The sequence below is a fragment of the Trematomus bernacchii genome, unplaced genomic scaffold, assembly GCF_902827165.1.
Source record: "Trematomus bernacchii unplaced genomic scaffold, fTreBer1.1, whole genome shotgun sequence".
Lineage (NCBI taxonomy): Eukaryota > Metazoa > Chordata > Actinopteri > Perciformes > Nototheniidae > Trematomus > Trematomus bernacchii.
The window spans coordinates 172,475-185,455 of record NW_022987824.1 but is presented as its reverse complement, the minus strand read 5'-3'; the positions used below and the strand labels follow the sequence as shown (position 1 = coordinate 185,455).

Sequence of the window (12,981 nt, the reverse complement as noted above, 5' to 3'; positions counted from 1 at the left end):
CTCCTGTTTGGACAGTGTAATGTCTCTAGTTGGACAGTGTAATGTCTCCTGTTGGACAGTGTAATGTCTCTAGTTGGACAGTGTAATGTCTCACTGTTGGACAGTGTAATGTCTCACCATTGGACAGTGTAATGTCTCCTGTTGGACAGTGTAATGTCTCACAGTTGGACAGTGTAATGTCTCACAGTTGGACAGTGTAATGTCTCACAGTTGGACAGTGTAATGTCTCTAGTTGGACAGTGTAATGTCTCACTGTTGGACAGTGTAATGTCTCACCATTGGACAGTGTAATGTCTCCTGTTGGACAGTGTAATGTCTCCTGTTGGACAGTGTAATGTCTCACAGTTGGACAGTGTAATGTCTCACCATTGGACAGTGTAATGTCTCCTGTTGGACAGTGTAATGTCTCACAGTTGGACAGTGTAATGTCTCTAGTTGGACAGTGTAATGTCTCACAGTTTGACAGTGTAATGTCTCACAGTTGGACAGTGTAATGTCTCCTGTTGGACAGTGTAATGTCTCACAGTTGGACAGTGTAATGTCTCTAGTTGGACAGTGTAATGTCTCACAGTTGGACAGTGTAATGTCTCACAGTTGGACAGTGTAATGTCTCCTGTTGGACAGTGTAATGTCTCACAGTTGGACAGTGTAATGTCTCACAGTTGGACAGTGTAATGTCTCACAGTTGGACAGTATAATGTCTCTAGTTGGACAGTATAATGTCTCTAGTTGGACAGTGTAATGTCTCACAGTTGGACAGTGTAATGTCTCACAGTTGGACAGTGTAATGTCTCACAGTTGGACAGTATAATGTCTCACAGTTGGACAGTGTAATGTCTCACAGTTGGACAGTATAATGTCTCTAGTTGGACAGTGTAATGTCTCACAGTTGGACAGTGTAATGTCTCACAGTTGGACAGTGTAATGTCTCACCATTGGACAGTGTAATGTCTCACAGTTGGACAGTGTAATGTCTCTAGTTGGACAGTATAATGTCTCTAGTTGGACAGTGTAATGTCTCACAGTTGGACAGTGTAATGTCTCACCATTGGACAGTGTAATGTCTCCTGTTGGACAGTGTAATGTCTCACAGTTGGACAGTGTAATGTCTCCTGTTGGACAGTGTAATGTCTCACAGTTGGACAGTGTTATGTCTCACAGTTGGACAGTGTTAATGTCTCCTGTTGGACAGTGTAATGTTCTCACAGTTGGACAGTGTAATGTCTCACAGTTGGACAGTGTAATGTCTCACAGTTGGACAGTGTAATGTCTCACAGTTGGACAGTGTAATGTCTCACCATTGGACAGTGTAATGTCTCACCATTGGACAGTGTAATGTCTCACCATTGGACAGTGTAATGTCTCCTGTTGGACAGTGTAATGTCTCACCATTGGACAGTGTAATGTCTCACCATTGGACAGTGTATGTCTCACCATTGGACAGTGTAATGTCTCCTGTTGGACAGTGTAATGTCTCACAGTTGGACAGTGTAATGTCTCCTGTTGGACAGTGTAATGTCTCCTTTGGACAGGTAATGTCTCCTGTTGGACAGTGTAATGTCTCCTGTTGGACAGTGTAATGTCTCACAGTTGGACAGTGTAATGTCTCACAGTTGACAGTGTAATGTCTCCACGTTGGACAGTGTAATGTCTCACCATTGGACAGTGTAATATGTCTCCTGTTGGACAGTGTAATGTCTCTAGTTGGACAGTGTAATGTCTCACAGTTGGACAGTGTAATGTCTCCTGTTGGACAGTGTAATGTCTCACCATTGGACAGTGTAATGTCTCCTGTTGGACAGTGTAATGTCTCCTGTTGGACAGTGTAATGTCTCCTTTTGGACAGTGTAATGTCTCACAGTTGGACAGTGTAATGTCTCACAGTTGGACAGTGTAATGTCTCACTGTTGGACAGTGTAATGTCTCACAGTTGGACAGTGGTAAAATGTCTCCTGTTGGACAGTGTAATGTCCTCCTGTTGGACAGTGGTATGTCTCCTTTTGGACAGTGTAATGTCTCACAGTTGGACAGTGTAATGTCTCTAGTTGGACAGTGTAATGTCTCCACAGTTGGACAGTGGTAATGTCTCACAGTTGGACAGTGTAATGTCTCACTGTGGAACAGTGTAATGTCTCACAGTTGGACAGTGTAATGTCTCCTGTTGGACAGTGTAATGTCTCCTGTTGGACAGTGTAATGTCTCCTTTTGGACAGTGTAATGTCTCACAGTTGGACAGTGTAATGTCTCACAGTTGGACAGTGTAATGTCTCTAGTTGGACAGTGTAATGTCTCACTGTTGGACAGTGTAATGTCTCACAGTTGGACAGTGTAATGTCTCACAGTTGGACAGTGGTAATGTCCTCACAGTTTGGACAGTGTAATGTCTCTAGTTGGACAGTGTAATGTCTCACAGTTGGACAGTGTAATGTCTCACAGTTGGACAGTGTAATGTCTCACAGTTGGACAGTGTAATGTCTCACAGTTGGACAGTGTAATGTCTCACAGTTGGACAGTGGTAATGTCTCACTGTTGGACAGTGTAATGTCTCACAGTTGGGACAGTGTAATGTCTCCTGTTGGACATGTAATGTCTCCTGTTGGACAGGTAATGTCTCACAGTTGGACGTGTAATGTCTCACAGTTGGACGTGTAATGTCTCACAGTTGGACAGTGTAATGTCTCACAGTTGGACAGTGTAATGTCTCACATTGGACAGTGTAATGTCTCACCATTGGACAGTGTAATGTCTCACCATTGGACAGTGTAATGTCTCACCTTGGACAGTTGTAATGTCTCCTGGACAGTGTAATGTCTCACCATTGGACAGTGTAATGTCTCACCATTGGACAGTGTAATGTCTCACCATTGGACAGTGTAATGTCTCCTGTTGGACAGTGTAATGTCTCACAGTTGGACAGTGTAATGTCTCCTGTTGGACAGTGTAATGTCTCCTGTTGGACAGTGTAATGTCTCCTGTTGGACAGTGTAATGTCTCCTGTTGGACAGTGTAATGTCTCACAGTTGGACAGTGTAATGTCTCACAGTTGGACAGTGTAATGTCTCACAGTTGGACAGTGTAATGTCTCACCATTGGACAGGTGTAATGTCTCCTGTTGGACAGTGTAATGTCTCTAGTTGGACAGTGTAATGTCTCACAGTTGGACAGTGTAATGTCTCCTGTTGGACAGTGTAATGTCTCACCATTGGACAGTGTAATGTCTCCTGTTGGACAGTGTAATGTCTCCTGTTGGACAGTGTAATGTCTCACAGTTGGACAGTGTAATGTCTCACCATTGGACAGTGTAATGTCTCACAGTTGGACAGTGTAATGTCTCACCATTGGACAGTGTAATGTCTCCTGTTGGACAGTGTAATGTCTCCTGTTGGACAGTGTAATGTCTCCTTTTGGACAGTGTAATGTCTCTAGTTGGACAGTGTAATGTCTCACAGTTGGACAGTGTAATGTCTCACAGTTGGACAGTGTAATGTCTCCTGTTGGACAGTGTAATGTCTCTAGTTGGACAGTGTAATGTCTCACAGTTGGACAGTGTAATGTCTCACAGTTGGACAGTGTAATGTCTCCTGTTGGACAGTGTAATGTCTCTAGTTGGACAGTGTAATGTCTCCTGTTGGACAGTGTAATGTCTCCTGTTGGACAGTGTAATGTCTCACAGTTGGACAGTGTAATGTCTCACAGTTGGACAGTGTAATGTCTCACATTGGGACAGTGTAATGTCTCCTAGTTGGACAGTGTAATGTCTCACCATTGGACAGTGTAATGTCTCCTGTTGGACAGTGTAATGTCTCTAGTTGGACAGTGTAATGTCTCACAGTTGGACAGTGTAATGTCTCTAGTTGGACAGTGTAATGTCTCACAGTTGGACAGTGTAATGTCTCCTGTTGGACAGTGTAATGTCTCACAGTTGGACAGTGTAATGTCTCCTGTTGGACAGTGTAATGTCTCCTGTTGGACAGTGGTAATGTTCTCCTGTTGGACAGTGTAATGTCTCCTGTTGGACAGTGTAATGTCTCTAGTTGGACAGTGTAATGTCTCCTGTTGGACAGTGTAATGTCTCACAGTTGGACAGTGTAATGTCTCACAGTTGGACAGTGTAATGTCTCCTGTTGGACAGTGTAATGTCTCTAGTTGGACAGTGTAATGTCTCAACAGTTGGTACAGTGTAATGTCTCCTGTTGGACAGTGTAATGTCTCTAGTTGGACAGTGTAATGTCTCCTGTTGGACAGTGTAATGTCTCACAGTGGGACAGTGTAATGTCTCACAATTGGACAGTGTAATGTCTCACAGTTGGACAGTGTAATGTCCTCCTGTTGGACAGTGTAATGTCTCTAGTGTGGACAGTGTAATGTCTCCTGTTGGACAGTGTAATGTCTCTAGTTGGACAGTGTAATGTCTCACTGTTGGACAGTGTAAATGTCTCACCATGGACAGTGTAATGTCTCCTGTTGGACAGTGTAATGTCTCACAGTTGGACAGTGTAATGTCTCACAGTTGGACAGTGTAATGTCTCACAGTTGGACAGTGTAATGTCTCTAGTTGGACAGTGTAATGTCTCACTGTTGGACAGTGTAATGTCTCACTCACATTGGACAGTGTAATGTCTCCTGTTGGACAGTGTAATGTCTCCTGTTGGACAGTGTAATGTCTCACAGTTGGACAGTGTAATGTCTCACCATTGGACAGTGTAGCCTGATAATGTCTTGGACAGTGTAATGTCTCACAGTTGGACAGTTGTAATGTCTCTAGTTGGACAGTGTAATGTCTCACAGTTGGACAGTGTAATGTCTCACAGTTGGACAGTGTAATGTCTCCTGTTGGACAGTGTAATGTCTCACAGTTGGACAGTGTAATGTCTCTAGTTGGACAGTGTAATGTCTCACAGTTGGACAGTGTAATGTCTCACAGTTGGACAGTGTAATGTCTCCTGTTGGACAGTGTAATGTCTCACAGTTGGACAGTGTAATGTCTCACATTTGGACAGTGTAATGTCTCACAGTTGGACAGTATAATGTCTCTAGTTGGACAGTATAAATGTCTCTAGGTTGGACCAGTGTAATGTCTCACATTGGACAGTGTAATGTCTCACAGTTGGACAGTGTAATGTCTCACAGTTGGACAGTATAATGTCTCAACAGTTGGACAGTGTAATGTCTCACAGTTGGACAGTAATAATGTCTCTAGTTGGACAGTGTAATGTCTCACAGTTGGGACAGTGTAATGTCTCACAGTTGGACAGTGTAATGTCTCACCATTGGACAGTGTAATGTCTCACAGTTGGACAGTGTAAATGTCTCTAGTTGGACAGTAGAATGTCTCTAGTTGGACAGTGTAATGTCTCACAGTTGGACAGTGTAAGGTCTCACCTCAACCATTGGACAGTGTAATGTCTCCTGTTGGACAGTGTAATGTCCTCACAGTTGGACAGTGTAATGTCTCCTGTTGGACAGTGTAAATGTCTCACAGTTGGACAGTGTTATGTCTCACAGTTGGACAGTGTAATGTCTCCTGTTGGACAGTGTAATGTCTCACAGTTGGACAGTGTAATGTCTCACAGTTGGACAGTGTAATGTCTCACAGTTGGACAGTGTAATGTCTCACAGTTGGACAGTGTAATGTCTCACCATTGGACAGTGTAATGTCTCACCATTGGACAGTGTAATGTCTCACCATTGGACAGTGTAATGTCTCCTGTTGGACAGTGTAATGTCTCACCATTGGACAGTGTAATGTCTCACCATTGGACAGTGTAATGTCTCACCATTGGACAGTGTAATGTCTCCTGTTGGACAGTGTAATGTCTCACAGTTGGACAGTGTAATGTCTCCTGTTGGACAGTGTAATGTCTCCTGTTGGACAGTGTAATGTCTCCTGTTGGACAGTGTAATGTCTCCTGTTGGACAGTGTAATGTCTCACAGTTGGACAGTGTAATGTCTCACAGTTGGACAGTGTAATGTCTCACAGTTGGACAGTGTAATGTCTCACCATTGGACAGTGTAATGTCTCCTGTTGGACAGTGTAATGTCTCTAGTTGGACAGTGTAATGTCTCACAGTTGGACAGTGTAATGTCTCCTGTTGGACAGTGTAATGTCTCACCATTGGACAGTGTAATGTCTCCTGTTGGACAGTGTAATGTCTCCTGTTGGACAGTGTAATGTCTCCTTTTGGACAGTGTAATGTCTCACAGTTGGACAGTGTAATGTCTCACAGTTGGACAGTGTAATGTCTCACTGTTGGACAGTGTAATGTCTCACAGTTGGACAGTGTAATGTCTCCTGTTGGACAGTGTAATGTCTCCTGTTGGACAGTGTAATGTCTCCTTTTGGACAGTGTAATGTCTCACAGTTGGACAGTGTAATGTCTCTAGTTGGACAGTGTAATGTCTCACAGTTGGACAGTGTAATGTCTCACAGTTGGACAGTGTAATGTCTCACTGTTGGACAGTGTAATGTCTCACAGTTGGACAGTGTAATGTCTCCTGTTGGACAGTGTAATGTCTCCTGTTGGACAGTGTAATGTCTCACAGTTGGACAGTGTAATGTCTCACAGTTGGACAGTGTAATGTCTCACAGTTGGACAGTGTAATGTCTCTAGTTGGACAGTGTAATGTCTCACAGTTGGACAGTGTAATGTCTCACAGTTGGACAGTGTAATGTCTCACAGTTGGACAGTGTAATGTCTCACAGTTGGACAGTGTAATGTCTCTAGTTGGACAGTGTAATGTCTCACAGTTGGACAGTGTAATGTCTCACAGTTGGACAGTGTAATGTCTCACAGTTGGACAGTGTAATGTCTCACAGTTGGACAGTGTAATGTCTCACAGTTGGACAGTGTAATGTCTCACTGTTGGACAGTGTAATGTCTCACAGTTGGACAGTGTAATGTCTCCTGTTGGACAGTGTAATGTCTCCTGTTGGACAGTGTAATGTCTCACAGTTGGACAGTGTAATGTCTCACAGTTGGACAGTGTAATGTCTCACAGTTGGACAGTGTAATGTCTCACAGTTGGACAGTGTAATGTCTCCTGTTGGACAGTGTAATGTCTCCTGTTGGACAGTGTAATGTCCAATGGCGAACCGTGTCTATCACAACTGGACCTTCTGTAGACACACACACCCCCCCGGCGTTATAATGTCCGTCTGTTCACTGAATTGTCGTCTTGAAAAGGGGACTCACAACAATTCCGCAACAACTTCATCTTCACCTGTTGCACTTGCCATTTCAACGTTAAAAACAATAAAACGGCATGAATTGCTTCGTCGCATTCATCTAGAATCCTCTGTCTCGCTGTCTCGAGCCAGTGAACTAGCGGGCCTTCTAGCACCTGGAACCGAGGGAAACTCTGAAAGAATACGCCCATTGGCTACAAATCAATATATGATTGGTTGATCAAACTGTCAGTCCAAATGTACGCTCTCATTCAGTGCAACGTCCAGGGCATTCTATCAAGGATATAGAATACCAGAGGCCTGTACTACGAAGCTGGTTCAACCTAACTGGATATGTTGGAGTTAGCCGGTTGGCCCAATCCAAAACATACGCGCTCTGGCTAAACTGTACTACGACGCTGGTTATCAAGTGGATCGCTCAAGCCAGCCGTGTCCTATCTAGTTAGGTGCGCGTTCACATGAAAGGGGTGGTATTTGGAGCATTCGACCAATCACAAACATGGACAAGCGTACTGACAGCGCAGCGTCATACTTCCTGAATGAAAAGTGAACTTTAATATTAGTCAAATATGAAGAAGTTAAACTTTAAACATCCATGACTTAAACACTTTATCCAGGATCAAAGCCACATAGCTGCACCTGCAAGGTGAATACAGCTGGTAAAAGAAAAAGTGTTTGAATGCGTACATTAACAGGTTTATGATATCACTGCCCCGTCTAAGACACGATCTGACTTTAATTACATTTGACTCAAGTGTTTCATCAACTTAATGTGTTGCTTAAAATAATACTTCTGCATCCAGTATGTGACACTGTGAGTGTTGCACGGCCAGATACGGCTCAGCTGACTCAGATAAGGAAATATATGATACATTATGATGTGATATGATATGAATGATAATGGGACACATCTACGTCTGCACTCACAGTGCCGCGGACTGTAGGCTACGTAATGTTACTTTGATCCGGTTACTTATGTTGTGGCAGATATTTAAGTAAGCTTTCTTAACGCTAATGTTATAATAGTTTGATTGCTCTGAAGATGGGAGGGGATATTCTATTAATTTTCACGTTCACACAGTCAGTTGATTTTGGCCGGCCGTCTTTCCTGCAACGGCAGTTTTTCTGTATTTCCTCTATCCTGTAATATGACTTGATCTTTAAACTCCGCACACGGAGCTCTGATTGGTCAGCAGGCGGTGCTTTCACTGAGTTGATCTCTTAGCCTGCAACCTAACCTGCTCCCGAGGAGGTTAGCCGCTCAGCATCAGTTACCATGGAGATCTAGCCCGCTAAAAAGAGAACCAGCGTCGTAGGACCGGAAAGCCCGAGTTTTCCCTGAAGTTAGCCGCTAAGAGAAAATCCAGCTTCGTAGTACAGGCCTCTGGTTGAAGGATATTCTACCCAGAGACCCAGAACAAGATCTGATTGGTTGCTTTCTTTTCTAACACAAAACCACTGAAATGCGTAGTGCATGGTCCGAGAAGGACAAACAAATCAACGTAACACTGTAATATTACAGATCAACAACACAGATACCATTCTCATTTATACATTTTATTACATTTTATTTATATAATTAAATCGATTTTTTGTTTGTTTTATCGGAGTGTTCCAGGGTATTCTCTGATACCTTGAAGGCCCTGACGGTTCGCCACTGGTAATGTCTGTTGTGCACCGACAGAAATGTTAAGAGAGTTTCATTTTTATGTTGTGTTATGGTTGTGTTGTTTTGTCTCTCACCATTTACCTGTCATTCCAGGCTTCCTGATTATCCACCTCTTGTGTGTCTCCCGTGCTCACCAGCCCCGCCCCTGAATGTTTCCACCTGTGTCTTGTTGCCGTGTGTTTAAATTCCCCAGTCTCCCGGTGTTCATTGTCAGTTCGTCTTGTCTCATGCCGAGGTCAGATCTCTGCTCTCCTTGATACCAAGATGTTTTTGTTCCTCACTACGCGAGCGATTTTCTTTTGTTCACTTTTCGTCATCTCATCAAGAGATTAGAAAGTGTTATTTTGTTCATCTATTTGAAAATAAAGTATCTTACAAACACTTTACCTCTGTATCCTGGGTCGTGCAATTGGGTCCTATACCCTGAGTTCTTGAGTTCGTAACAATGTCTCACCGTTGGACAGGGTGTAGATGACGGCAGAGTTGAAGGTGTCTCCGGCTCCGAGAGTATCGACGAGAGTTTCAGGAGGAAAGGCGTCTGAGTGAAGGACGACCCCATCAGGACCCAAAGCATCGGCTCCCTCCTCGGCCCAGGCACAAACCAGGACAGCTCTGAGAGACAGACATGCTGTTTAAATCATGGTCTGAATTTAATTAGTCACATTGATGGGACCAAGTGGTTTGTGGACTATGGTTTTGAAACCTTCAGTTTTCCAAAACCAGAGGTGATACAAAGAGGTGAAGCTACATTTAAAGAGTCCTCTCCAGCTGATGTTCAGGTGTATATCAGTATGTAGTGTATCTACTTTAAAGAGTCCTCTCCTGCTGATGTTCAGGTGTATATCAGTATGTAGTGTCTCTACTTTAAAGAGTCCTCTCCTGCTGATGTTCAGGTGTATATCAGCATGTAGTGTCTCTACTTTAAAGAGTCCTCTCCTGCTGATGTTCAGGTGTATATCAGTATGTAGTGTCTCTACTTTAAAGAGTCCTCTCCTGCTGATGTTCAGGTGTATATCAGTATGTAGTGTCTCTACTTTAAAGAGTCCTCTCCTGCTGATGTTCAGGTGTATATCAGTATGTAGTGTCTCTACTTTAAAGAGTCCTCTCCTGCTGATGTTCAGGTGTATATCAGTATGTAGTGTCTCTACTTTAAAGAGTCCTCTCCTGCTGATGTTCAGGTGTATATCAGTATGTAGTGTCTCTACTTTAAAGAGTCCTCTCCTGCTGATGTTCAGGTGTATATCAGTATGTAGTGTCTCTACTTTAAAGAGTCCTCTCCTGCTGATGTTCAGGTGTATATCAGTATGTAGTGTCTCTACTTTAAAGAGTCCTCTCCTGCTGATGTTCAGGTGTATATCAGTATGTAGTGTCTCTACTTTAAAGAGTCCTCTCCTGCTGATGTTCAGGTGTATATCAGTATGTAGTGTCTCTACTTTAAAGAGTCCTCTCCTGCTGATGTTCAGGTGTATATCAGTATGTAGTGTCTCTACTTGAACACAGGGATTTTAGCCTCTGCAGACCATTTACATGCACAGAAACCTAAAGAACAAACTACAGGAAAGGGAACACCACAGAAAGCAGAATAGGGCCTCTTTTAATGAAAAGCTGAACGGTGTTGTTTCGAAACAACTTTTCATGAAGTGAAAAATCTAAATGTAAAACTGGAAACATGAACAACACCTGCTGACCATTGACCTCCACTCACCCCTGTTTGACCCGGCTGTAGAGTCCTTTCAGAGCAGCTCCAGCCGACTGGAAGCCGAAATGACGAGCCACGTCTTTACTGACAAACACCTGAAGACAGGAAAACGTGATTTATGGGGAGTAAGACATAATGTTTAGTGATGTTACAGTAGCCAGTGTAAAGAGGGTCTCCTATCCTGCAAGATGCACTTTTTTACGTCTTTTATACATAAATATGTGTCCCCGTGCCGTGTGTCAGGAGACTCAGAAAGTGTCAGAAATTAAAACCCTCTCTCTTTTCCTCCGTACCCACATCTCTAAAAACGGGGGAACAACGGAGCTGATCCAGATTTGCGTCCGATATGACGTAATATCCAAAATGTGGGCGGGCTTTACACCCACGGGCCAATCAGAAACGTTGCTGTCAGAAACAATGAGACGTGTTCTGGAAGTAATATGGTCTGTGTTTACATTAGCATGCTAACACTCAGAGCTAACCTGTACTGGAGAGAGCATGTGTGAAGAAGCAGGAAATAGCAGGAACATTTTTAAAGCTAAGGACCCAGAACCTGAAGTTCTCTAACAGCAGGAACAGAGGGATATGAGGGATTTCTAAAATGCATGATCTGTTTGGTATTTTGAGCAAAACACTTCATAGACATGTTTTTTATATATTTGTATATATTTGAGACCCATAATATATGCCTAAAAATAGCTTGATAGGAGATCTTTAAAGACTCGCACCAGGTCACCGTGAGGAAACAGCTGATACAAAGGCTCTCTGGTCTTCTCTATCTCCACGGAGAGCGTGATCCTCTCCTGTGGAGGCAGCGGTCTGTTGAACACCTCCACCTGCTGGATCATCTGCACCTGCTGCTCAGCGTTTCGGCCCTGCAGGCGTCAAAGACCTGCGTTTAGTATCAGTGCATTGTGTTTAATATGTGAGTCACATTCAATACGTTTCCAACAACAGAGACAGATGTCCAGCTTCATAATCCTGAACGTCTCCCAGCTGTGTGCGTCACTCTTTAGTGTCCCCTGGTCTCCCAGCTGTGTGCGTCACTCTTTAGTGTCCCCTGGTCTCCCAGCTGTGTGCGTCACTCTTTAGTGTCCCCTGATCTCCAGCTGTGTGCGTCACTCTTTAGTGTCCCCTGGTCTCCCAGCTGTGTGCGTCACTCTTTAGTGTCCCTGGTCTCCCAGCTGTGTGCGTCACTCTTTAGTGTCCCCTGGTCTCCCAGCTGTGTGCGTCACTCTTTAGTGTCCCCTGGTCTCCCAGCTGTGTGCGTCACTCTTTAGTGTCCCCTGATCTCCCAGCTGTGTGCGTCACTCTTTAGTGTCCCCTGGTCTCCAGCTGTGTGCGTCACTCTTTAGTGTCCCCTGGTCTCCCAGCTGTGTGTGTCACTCTTTAGTGTCCCCTGGTCTCTCAGCTGTGTGCGTCACTCTTTAGTGTCCCCTGGTCTCCAGCTGTGTGCGTCACTCTTTAGTGTCCCCTGGTCTCCCAGCTGTGTGCGTCACTCTTTAGTGTCCCCTGGTCTCCCAGCTGTGTGCGTCACTCTTTGGTGTCCCCTGGTCTCCAGCTGTGTGCGTCACTCTTTAGTGTCCCCTGGTCTCCAGCTGTGTGCGTCACTCTTTAGTGTCCCCTGGTCTCCCAGCTGTGTGCGTCACTCTTTAGTGTCCCCTGGTCTCCCAGCTGTGTGCGTCACTCTTTAGTGTCCCCTGGTCTCCCAGCTGTGTGCGTCACTCTTTAGTGTCCCCTGGTCTCCCAGCTGTGTGTGTCACTCTTAGTGTCCCCTGGTCTCTCAGCTGTGTGCGTCACTCTTTAGTGTCCCCTGGTCTCCCAGCTGTGTGCGTCACTCTTTAGTGTCCCCTGGTCTCCCAGCTGTGTGCGTCACTCTTTAGTGTCCCCTGGTCTCTCAGCTGTGTGCGTCACTCTTTAGTGTCCCCTGGTCTCCCAGCTGTGTGCGTCACTCTTTAGTGTCCCCTGATCTCCCAGCTGTGTGCGTCACTCTTTAGTGTCCCCTGGTCTCCCAGCTGTGTGCGTCACTCTTTAGTGTCCCCTGGTCTCCCAGCTGTGTGCGTCACTCTTTAGTGTCCCCTGGTCTCCCAGCTGTGTGCGTCACTCTTTAGTGTCCCCTGATCTCCCAGCTGTGTGCGTCACTCTTTAGTGTCCCCTGGTCTCCAGCTGTGTGCGTCACTCTTTAGTGTCCCCTGGTCTCCCAGCTGTGTGTGTCACTCTTTAGTGTCCCCTGGTCTCTCAGCTGTGTTCGTCACTCTTTAGTGTCCCCTGGTCTCCAGCTGTGTGCGTCACTCTTTAGTGTCCCCTGGTCTCCCAGCTGTGTGCGTCACTCTTTAGTGTCCCCTGGTCTCCCAGCTGTGTGCGTCACTCTTTAGTGTCCCCTGGTCTCCCAGCTGTGTGCGTCACTCTTTAGTGTCCCCTGGTCT

General features: G+C 44.9%; 1 protein-coding gene across 4 annotated transcripts in view; it reads right to left on the bottom strand.

Moving 5' to 3' along the window:
- The window catches only part of khk (ketohexokinase), a 43,669-nt gene that overhangs the window by 8,303 nt on the left and 22,385 nt on the right, over positions 1–12,981 (bottom strand). For all 4 annotated transcript variants that reach the window (XM_034151657.1, XM_034151660.1, XM_034151658.1 and 1 more), the window contains 3 exons: positions 11,284–11,430; positions 10,562–10,650; positions 9,311–9,468 (listed from right to left, as the gene is read on the bottom strand). In XM_034151657.1, coding sequence (XP_034007548.1) covers positions 9,311–9,468; positions 10,562–10,650; positions 11,284–11,430 — 394 coding nt within the window. The remainder of the gene's footprint in view (positions 1–9,310; positions 9,469–10,561; positions 10,651–11,283; positions 11,431–12,981) is intronic.